Below are 11136 nucleotides of genomic sequence, written 5' to 3'. Positions count from 1 at the left end.
CGAATCAAAGCATACGCACTAGATTTTTTCTACGTCAATTTTGATGGATAGTCTTTTCCGTATAGTTAATTATAAGTTTTGTAGTGGATAAGACATTCCCGCCAAAATGTTACAGAACAAAGGAAAGCATGCAAAAAAAACACAACTCAAGCTGGGGTGGTCTGGTAGGGATGATCCGGCTCAGATCACCCCTGTTAGAACAAAGCAGCTGGGATGTAAGTTTTGTGAATGTTTTACCGTTTTCACTGGGCTCATCAAAATAGCAAAGTTTGTGGTATGGTTATATTGGCAGATTGTATAACTATTGGTTGATTCAATAACTGTAGATCCTTCTGTAGACCATGCTCCATTCGGAGTGTCTCTGTAGTATGAAATTATAATGATAATGATATTCACGTCATAATTACACAAATCATAGATACATGATACTTTGAATATTTAACTAATTATGATAAATATAAACATTGTAATACCCGTCCATGTCTACTCTGTGTTTTAGATAGATGTATTTCTATTTGTATTTATCTGATGAGTTACGTGTTGTTTATTCTTTACTTTTCTATGTTGTGTCATGTGTACTATTGTTTTTCTGTTTTCCTTTTGGTTTTTAGCCATGGCGTTGTCAGTTTATTTTCGATTTATGAGTTTGACTGTCTCTCTGGTATCTTTCGTGCATCTTTTAAGCCTGTTCGACTGCTTTTTATAGTTTGTTTGTTATAAAGTTACACACATGTCAGTGTGAGGTTTAGGGGCCTGCTAAAATGTAGATGGGTTTGTTGCTTCGCATCACGGTGCGGAGCTATTAGTTTAAGTCGACATACACGCCATCTTGAATTAATTTCTTATCACGTATCTGATTTTTTTGCATTGTGATGCGGCTGAGATACAGCAACAGCTATTGGCTTAAATGATGTAAAACTTTACAGACTTTTCTCGACCAGAATAAGACATGAAATGCCGGCAAATTAACTATGTGTATTTCAGTTCCGATCAACTGTAATAAATTCATGCAAATATTTCATGTAAAAGTCAGTTATTAATACATTTTTATTTGCTCTGTTACTCTGCAATTTGCACGATTTGCTTTGCTTAACAATGTTCCTTTGTATTCAATGTTTACAAAAATGTATTTTCTGTATTCTATAACTTCTGACAATCAAGGCACTACTTCAGAGAGGCACACCTCAATAGTCGTGTCTATTTGTAAGTTTTTACTTTTCAACAAGTTATTAATTGTTTTTTAAGGCATGAGTGTATAATGCACACTCTTTATATCAATCAATATCTAAAGATACCACATTTTCAATAATAATTCAACAACCACATGCACACATATTACCTCAAATTAGGATAGAGCTAAGCAGTACACAGCTTTTTAGAAAGCTCAAAATCGTAGTATAATTACATTCGTATGTTTTGTCCTGTACATATTGTCAGGTCTTGTGTTAATCATATTTGAAAACAAAACAAATACTATTTGGTAATTGAGAATTGGTATATATCAATGTTGAGGAGACCCAAACGTAGCCTCTGTTTGTTGGCAATCCTCTTTAAATAAATGAAGAACTTAAATAATGTAACAAACGTGATCCGACTAAATTCTGTAAATGTCTGTCCAAAGTTAGAAGCCTTTAATTTAGTTGTTTTCTTTTTTTGGTACATAAATGTTTGTTTATCAGTTTGAATTGTTTGACTATGCGATATGGGCTTTACGCATTGGATCTCTCGTGGAGAGTTGTCTTATTATCAATCACACAACATCTGTCAAAGTCAGGAATAAGAATGAGAATACGAATAGGAATATTTATTAAATCCATTCCGAGCATATAAATCATTTCAAAATGTGTAACGTGTTTATAGTCTTTGTATTTAGAAGCATGTAAAACTTACGGTATATCAAAATCCCAGAATCCGCAGAATGGTTTTGAGTAGCCTGCCTGTGAAAAAAATTAAATAAAATGTTTTGAATCGAAGAGAACAAATATTATGTCAATATGTAATCGTTTCATACTATGCATCTTAGTATACACAAATATCTTTTATGAAGAGATAGGAAAAAGGGTTAATCGGTTGCCTTTTTTCATGAAAAGGTAAGACATGTTAAGGGTGTTATTTGGTTTGTATTTACGTCAACAGAAACAAACAATACACCATTTACTGCATAAAAGACGGTTTAAGAGGTCTGTATACTTAGGTAACCTTTAGTTAAGTGTAACAAATATATAAAGCTCAAAATCGTTAAAAGTATACAGAAAAAGATTAGTCTCAATACAAACTGAGCTATCAAAAATCAGGTAAAAATACCCCATGACTTGTCTATGATGATCGAATGACGAATAAAATTAGGATTCCCATTTTTGCAGTAGTGGTAAACCGTAGGCCTCATCGTATTTTGTTTGCACAAACACATTGATACTTTCCTTGTGGTCGTGTTTCATGATAAGTACCTTATTTAGAGATGTGATGTTCACCAATATACTGTTTTGACATGAATATGAGTAAAGTATTGACCAATAAGATATTATCCTTGGCCAATTGCATGCGAACATGATTTTGTTATATAAGATCCTTAAGATTTTTTTATCCTATACATTCGTTTTATCAGAGAAAATGTGTTGATTACTAGTAAGTACAATTACACATCATGACAATTTGACTGGATCTCTTCGCGAGTAATTCATGTATAAGAAACGCTTATCCCGGCTTCTCACCCGTTCTCACTTCGTTTAAAAGTCATAACATTTTCCAAGTTTAGTATATCTATACTTGTATATTCAAAGTGAATTCGCGTGGTTAATAATTATGTGCATACTTCTAATTAACGTACGCTTCAAATTAAATCATTTTATAAGCATGTGTTCACCTATACCTAATACAATATCACTTGCCGATATGTGCTGAAATTTTATAATCAAAGGATAATCTAAACTTTCTGGTGTTGGCTCAATAGAAAAGTCCGCAACGAATGAATTCACACCATAGCTATTGTTTGTTAGACTCAGTTCTCTGTAAAAAAACATAACCAAAAGAGTAGGGTTATCTTATAGCACATAACTCCAAATAGCATTGTTTGTGTCAAGTATTTTATCAATATATTCTAAGCTTGTAACTATAAAAACAACTGTATTATTAACTAAGAGAGTTGTCTACCTTATCAGGAGAATACTTCGTACATTTATATTATAATTCCCTCAAATTCTTCAAATAGTTTTGTGCTACCTTAAATATCAGTTTCAAAAGAAAACACTTTTTGTTTTATCAAATACTATTTATGTTTTACGATGTCTAATGTTTTCCTGACTATATAAAACACATGTCTCTTAATAAAATCTTGCAGTCGAAAGGGAACTATGGATTCTAATTCTATGAAAATAAAAAAATATGTACAAACCCATTTTGTTGAAAATAGTCAGGAAATATCTTCGAAATATTTCTGTAGAACACAGTACTATATCCAGTTATATTCAGTTCTAAAAATATATAAACGAAATTTCCTCGTTCAGATGATCAAAAATGTATATCTCACGAAATAATTCAACATTTGGTGACTATGTTGAACGCATCTATCCCATCGAACAAGACATAAAGGATATAACAGATACAGATAAGTCGGACTCACATCTTGACTTACATCTAGAAATTGACAATGAGAATCGTTTGAAAACAAAAGTTTACGACAAAAGAGGTTATTTTAAAAGCTTGCCAATTGTGAATTTTCAATTTCTAAGTAGCAACATTCCAGCAGCACCTGCATACGGGGTATACATATTTTAATTAATACGATATGCCCGTGCTTGTATTTCCTATTATGGTTTTCTTGATGGAGAGTTGCTGTTCACAAGGAAGCTATTAAACCAAGAGTTCCAAATGGTGAAGTTCGAATCATCCCTTCGTACATTTTACGCATGCCATCACGAGTTGATTGACCGTTATGAAATAACCGTTTCACAGATGATATCGGATTTGTTACTTACGTCGTAACTAAAATCCATTCCCTTTCATGAATGTGACATACCGAATAAGACTAAACCGGATTTGTTATAACATGAGCAACACGACGGGTGTCACATGTGGGGCAGGATCTGCTTACCCTTCCGGAGCACTTGATATCATCCTAGTTTTGTGGGGATGGTGTTTATAATTCTTAAGTTTTCTATATTGTGTCATGTGTACTATTGTTTGTCTGTTTGTCTTTTTCATTTTTATCTTGACTGTCCTTCTTGCATCTTTCGTCCATCTTCTATAGGAGATCTGACATAAACACAATGCATAATCTTGCAATCGTCTCGCAATATTTGTACTTTTTCTACGACATATAAACTTGAGAAAATGAAGAAAAAAAATATGATACATACCATCAAAGTTTTTCTTATCCAGGGTTATTTCAGTCTGAGAATCAGCAATCCAGGATTCTGATATCTTTGATTTGACAGGGACAATTAAGTCTTCAGCTCTAATCTTCCCTACCTCAATCACTAAAACAAAAGCAATCCACATTTATCAAATTTTAGCGACAAACATTATCGTGTTCATGTGAATAAGATCATGTATTTCTGATATATTTCTGTCAAAACTGAACTTCTTAATTTTACTTCTTCTGGTTATATAAAACATCAAGTGTAATTTGATTACATTTTGGATTCTTATTTTGACGACTGTTATACAATAAACACACTACAGACTCCCCAAATGGGTATTCTAGTATTGTAAAACTTTAAATAACAGGTGTGTATAGTGGAACTTACCTATATTCTTATTCTCAACGACGGTGTATTCCTGTTCTATAACATTAGTATAGCTCTTTGTGTATAAAGTAACAGATTTGACCAATCCTGTTATACTGCTAGGTCCCTGAAAGAAGAAATTAACCATATATATAGTCTTATAAACATGTTATATCTGGTAGGAATCCAAATTCATCTCAAGTTAATCCAGGGTAAAATGTTTGAACAAAATCAAGCTTACTTTTAGTGTTGTGAAGTCAAATTACATGGATAACAAAAAAACAGTTTTTCAGGGTTCTGTTTATCAATAAAGGAGCTTGGATCTCGACCGACTGCTTATACAGTATGTTCTGGATATTGTTGTCGGTAAGTGACAAGGATACCAAGTTGTCGATGTCTGCTTCGACACCCCCTCCCAAGTTGATTGATTCCCTATTTTAGTGGTAAAGAAGCATTAATAAAATATTAAACATATTAAACTCATTATAAAGAATTTAAAGGGGAAGTTCATGCTCTAAAGATTTCAAATTCTACGATATAGTAAGATGAAAGTTAAATAAGTTTTCGTCTATACATTTTATGTTTTTGTGTCATCTCTAAGAGATTTTAAGGCTCAGCAACATTCTGACAACTTAATTAACTTTTCAGATAGAAATTATCTGATGTGCTTTATCATGTAAATTACTAAATTGGCTTACCTTTAGTTTCAACTCATTCCAGTTATTGCTGTTTTTATCATCCAGTAGACTGTTACAAAGGGAACCAAATATCTAAAATATTGAAGTCCACATTTTTTTTTCTATTTGTTCTTTCTATTTCAAGCATAATTGATATATATCTAATGCTCAACAGGACCTATCACAAATTCGACAAATGCAATTACGTTACGTTTGGCGTATCAGTGACGGTGTATATGATGTAATACCTACTTGAGTGCCAGTCTTTGTAAGAATCAGGCAATTTAGGTAAAAATTGAAACATGATTAGTAAAAACTCACCAAGCTAATAATGCTATTTAATACTAACCATCATCCTGAGTTAAAAAGTATTAGTCTTTTGTTTGTGTGTGTCTGGTAATATCAAATAACTTGGTTAGAAAATTGGTTAGCATGATAGCAAATTATAGAATTATCTCCCCTTATTCGTTAATTTCTAGAGCATTTCAACCAAATTGTATCTTCTATTACCAGAACAGAAAATGGAAATGAATGTTATTTTTGTGCATAACTACTTATTATGAACTGAAATCAATGTCAATTTGGGTGGGTTTTTTTTGGTCATGTTTTCACCATTGCCTGATTCTTATGCACACTGGCACATTAAAACAAGGCAAATCTCAAAGCTTTTAGATAATGAAACATTTTTAAATTGTTTATCATATATCCTTGTTGATGGAATATCGAAACATAGATTATTTTTCTGCAAACTACTTCATATAAGTCCATGCTCTGGTGGCGCAAAATATATAAAATGATTTGTCGAGTTTCCTCTAAATCAAAATATTTAAAAAAAAAAAAATTAACCTGTAGTTTTTCTATTTCCTATTCATTACTTGAAAAAAGCTAAAATATAAAAAAAGAAGATAAGGTATGATATGACAATTTGACCACTGTCCACAAGAGACCAACATGACACAGATATTAACAAATATAGGTCATTGTACGGCCTTCAACAAAAAGCAAGGCCCATGCCGTATAGTCATCCATCGATATGACAATGTAAAACAATTCAAACGAGAAAACTAACGGTCTTATTTATATAAAAAAAACGAAAAATAAGTATGTAACACATAAACAAACAACAACCACTTAATTACACGCTCCTGACTTGGGACAGGCACATACATTAAAAATGTGGCGGGGTTAAACAAGTTAGCGGGATCCCAACCCTCCCCCTAAAAGTATTTTTTTTCCAATCAAGAATATTATATTTTGCATTTGAAAAAGCAATAGACACACCTTGATCATGTTGGTCGTCTTTAATATTATGATTTGCTTAAGTAATGTTGGCTTGTTCACTCATTGCTGGCAATACAATCGTGTAATTAATTGTGCGACTACCAAACAAGTTACATTTTTTTAATCCACAAATTTTCAAAATCAGGTTTAATCTATCATTTTCTACACAATTTTACAAGGAGTTTGCTGATATTGTAATTTTACTTTTTTGTTCATGATCGATAGAATATGTTATTTCTAATTTCAGAAACACTCATCTCTAATTGAATTTGACAAAAACCTCAAGTGGGTTCGATGATTTTGTCATTTCACTCCTTTGTATAATGATCGATTGAAAATGTAATGCCGGAGTTCAGAAACGCTTCTCCTTGATTGAATTTGACACAAACCTCAAGTTGATTGTCAGAAACAGCTGATGCTGTGTTTTTTGCTACATGCTCTGAAATGTCTTTCAGTATAGCTGTTGATGTTGCCATGTCACCACTTCTAAGATCATCAGCCTCGCTCGTCAGATTATTTAGCTCATTCAAAATATCATTTACTTTTGAAGCAGTATTGTCGCTGGTCTGGAACATACTTGCCTGAAATGCAAATAAATGGATCTATCAAACTTAACAAGTGATAAAATGAGCGTTGCTATACAAATGTATTTGTTTCAGTAGCTTCATATTTAATTCCAAAAAGAGGTCATACTCTTGAATATATTTTCAGTACCAAATATAATGGTACGCATACCTGTTAAGTAATTCACAAATGTAAAGCTCACAATCGGAAAATGTTTGCATTTTTTATGTTGTAGTGATTTGTTTTAAAACTGACTTTAATCTTAAAAGTCTACATATGAATAACACTACAGGACGGAACAGGTTATGACTCAAATGGTAGTGAAAAATAGTTTCTAAATGCTATTATTTGCAATTGTTGATATTAATTGGTCATAGTTATTATTCGACATATATTAAGAATTAATGAGGCTTAGATTTACCTGTTTGTGTAAATTTTGAATGGCCACACTTATACATAGACTGTTATCCGGTTCTTCCCATTGGCCTCCTGTGCCACACAATCGGGAGACAGTACCAGTATAATTACCTGTACATGCCATTTCAATTACAGTACCAACTTTAGTTTGATCCCATTTTGTGTTGAATCTGTCGACATTTATGAGACAAAATTCTGATGATTCTGCAATAACAGTATAAACAGCATACAAAGTTGCACAAGAGAACGTTTAAAATCCATTTTTTGCGGATATTAAAATTAATGATTTTAAAAATGGAATATTTAGAAAGCCATGAACGCGAATAATTAGAAGCTAGTAAGTGTGACAAATTGAACTGTTCAAAGTCCCATTACTCTGAAATGACAAAAAAATAAAAAATAATTAAATATTGCAATAATTACAAAATCCCTGAACAATGTTCGAGGGTATCACCAACCAACAAAATCATTACTCGTGATCCCATGTGCTGAAAGTTTTAAGTTCACTGTCTGTAAAACATTTTAAACCATCGAAAAAAATCTACCCAAAGTGTTATATGGCCCTTATAAGATTTGGCGCTAATTTTGAACTAAATTCTCCAAGAGGGTTACACAGGAGCTAATAAACCAAAAATTAAAAGAAATGACTTCATAAATTGTAAGTACGCATTCACGAGTTGAATGACCTTTGTTTATAACTTTTTTACTGATTGCGGCGGATGTTTTTCAAAATTAGGAACGACATCCCTGTTCTCCTTTCTCCCCAATGTGAGCAAAAAATATTCTGTTTATCACTGGGTTTGTTTGTAACTACATGACCCCACGACGGATGTCATATGGTATGGGATTTTGCTTTAATAACAATACTGAATTTTTCAAATGAGACCTTTAAATATACTTTATTTTCAAAACTATATCAAGTTTGTATCGTTAAGCAGTCTGCAAAACTAAACAATGCAGATGACCTTTAACAAAGCGTCGTAACTGGAGTGACGCTCTTGATATGCATACAATATGATAACCGACATTTAAAATCTGTCGTAACTGGAGTGACGCTCTTCATATGCATACAATATGATAACCGACATTTTAAATATTATCATAAATGATCTACTTCACATATAGTTTAACATGTTAAATAAGAAAGATGTATCAATACATAATTAAATATACAGATATCAGTTTTCAAAAACATTGATTTAAAGACCACTTAAATAGTTATTGTTATTGTTAAAAGACAAAGTATGCAAATATTTGAGATTTAAGTGTTTAGTGTGTTATTTAACAATATATTACTTCTAACATAATTATGTGAATTAATGGAGCAGGTGTAAATAAGATATATGTGCCATCTTGTTTCAGCGTTGAAAAAGACAGTTGGCTTATATTTGATAGGAATTAAACGATATAAATGTGATAGATATGCCTCAAACGAACCAATGCATTTTATAGCTTTTAATGTTACTTATTGGTCTTCATCTTGCACAAAACAACGCCCCTCGATTGTTATATTGATACACTGTAGACGCATTCTTCATTTGAAGTTGATTCGATTTCAGCAACCAGTTCATGTATTTGAACTTAGTCTGTATGTTTTGAAAGTATTTGATTACATTTTAAAATAAGTAAACTCATATTGCCTATTATAAACAAGATTGTTTTTTTTGGTAGAAACCATTTATATCTATTTTGATTTATTTGCAATAAGTTTGCTGTACAATCTAGAACTTTCTACATGGCTTTTTTATTTCTTCTTTTATTTGTTTTCTAACAAATGATTTGGTCATGATTTAAAAGCATACACTTATAAAGCAAAGAAAATACATTTCATTTAGTATTCACTAATTCAATAACCAAATAAGACTTTTCATGCTTATGTTCCATAGTGCAAACTATTTAACATAGTTACATAATATGGAATAAGATTACTACAGAAATGCATTTAAATATTTGTTTGCGGTACACCTTTGTTCGTTGTTAAAAGGAGGTTTTCACAAGAAATTCAATTGCATGCCTATGAAATCTTTAGCAATTTCTTTTGTCCTTTTATCAATATAAATTTTTCTACATAATTAAAAAATGAATCTATATAATAAACACCTGGTATTTTACAAAAAATGTAGTCCTTATAACAAATTTAAATATCATGCTTTTGAATTAAAAATACTAAATTGTTTATATAGTAGGCTTTAAATTGAATACACAAGACTTGCGTTTAGTCTGCATAATTCTTGTCAGTGACGCTCATATCAAAATAGTTAAAGTACAAACTTGACGACCATTAAAGGTAAAACAATCTAGAAATGCTACAATAGTTGGTAACTAAACTTATAGAAAAAAACAAATTCCTACTTTACCTGTTTGTGATGCAATAATTTTGAACGACAATGTTTGGCATTTAGAATCTAAGCATCCTTTTACTGAAACAACTTTGAATGATATATTGTCGGTATTCCCATGCAGACTATCATGTTGAACACTATACCTTAATTCGTCTGCCACTGCATCAAGATGAACTGATTCAGTGATATCAACTGCATTTAAGTCATACGTTTTCCTATTTGCGAGAAATAATTCAATATAAATTTCTGTAGACAGATTATCACTGACGTTACTGTTTAGTTGAGAAAACCAGAGCACCCCCTTTTCTTGCCATTTCAGTTTATTTGCTAGGTTCTCAACAATTTCAAAAGAGATCGTCACCTCATCATCAACCACTAAGCGCTGACGCCGGTCTAAAGCAGTTTGAGTGTAACTTATTGTCAAATCAAACTTTCGTAAGTCTTCGCCAAATGTTACATTTTTGTAAAACGATTCACTACAGTTTTTCATCGTATTAAACACAGTTTTAGTAAATACATTTGTAGAACGATAAGACTGTCCCATGGTTGATCTGATTGTCCAAAATGCCTGGAAATAGTCTGTTGAAGTTAGTTGACAGATTGAAACATTCAAAAACTGCACGTGCGGTTCAATATAACAAGAACTGTGAGAATCTATAACCGCCTTTTCAACTTCCGTGCACGAGAGAGACCGCCACGGACGAAGGATTGAGAGAATTGAAAATTGTAGACATTTCCTCACATGATCGATCCATTGTTGACCATGATTTGAAAAACTTTCGTTTAGTGAAAAGAGATTGCAAACAGCTGTATTAAATTCAAGTGCATAATCTATGGTTGTATCATTGCAACTGAATTTTCTTTTAAAGCAGTTGTTGTACCAAGAGCAATCTGTTCCTGATGGTGTGTAACACTGAGATGGGAGTGATAGTTCAGAGTCGGGTAATTCTTCGCCCGATGAACATGAACAGTCATCATATAATGGTCCACGCCAAATACCATAAACCTCTGTCATACATGTAAACATGCAGTAATAAGCTTCCTTATCTGCACATATGAATCTTCCCATGGTCACTGTTTTCACGTCTTCCTCTGAAAGGCATGTTCCCCATTGATAATTATTATCATATC

At 32.2% G+C, this 11136-nt stretch overlaps 1 protein-coding gene across 1 annotated transcript; it reads right to left on the bottom strand.

Moving 5' to 3' along the window:
- Nucleotides 1-254: 254 nt before the first annotated feature.
- On the bottom strand, nt 255-10549 carry LOC134694450 (uncharacterized). The gene is made up of 7 exons (XM_063555461.1): nt 10021-10549; nt 7668-7867; nt 7072-7263; nt 5423-5494; nt 4746-4851; nt 4356-4475; nt 255-361 (listed from the first exon to the last, which is right to left on the bottom strand). The coding sequence occupies exons 1-7, from the start codon at nt 10547-10549 to the stop codon at nt 255-257; spliced, it is 1326 nt and encodes a 441-aa protein (XP_063411531.1).
- Nucleotides 10550-11136: the final 587 nt, after the last annotated feature.

This window comes from Mytilus trossulus, chromosome 13 (assembly GCF_036588685.1).
Source record: "Mytilus trossulus isolate FHL-02 chromosome 13, PNRI_Mtr1.1.1.hap1, whole genome shotgun sequence".
Taxonomy (NCBI): domain Eukaryota; kingdom Metazoa; phylum Mollusca; class Bivalvia; order Mytilida; family Mytilidae; genus Mytilus; species Mytilus trossulus.
This window is presented reverse-complemented; position numbering and strand designations above follow the sequence as displayed.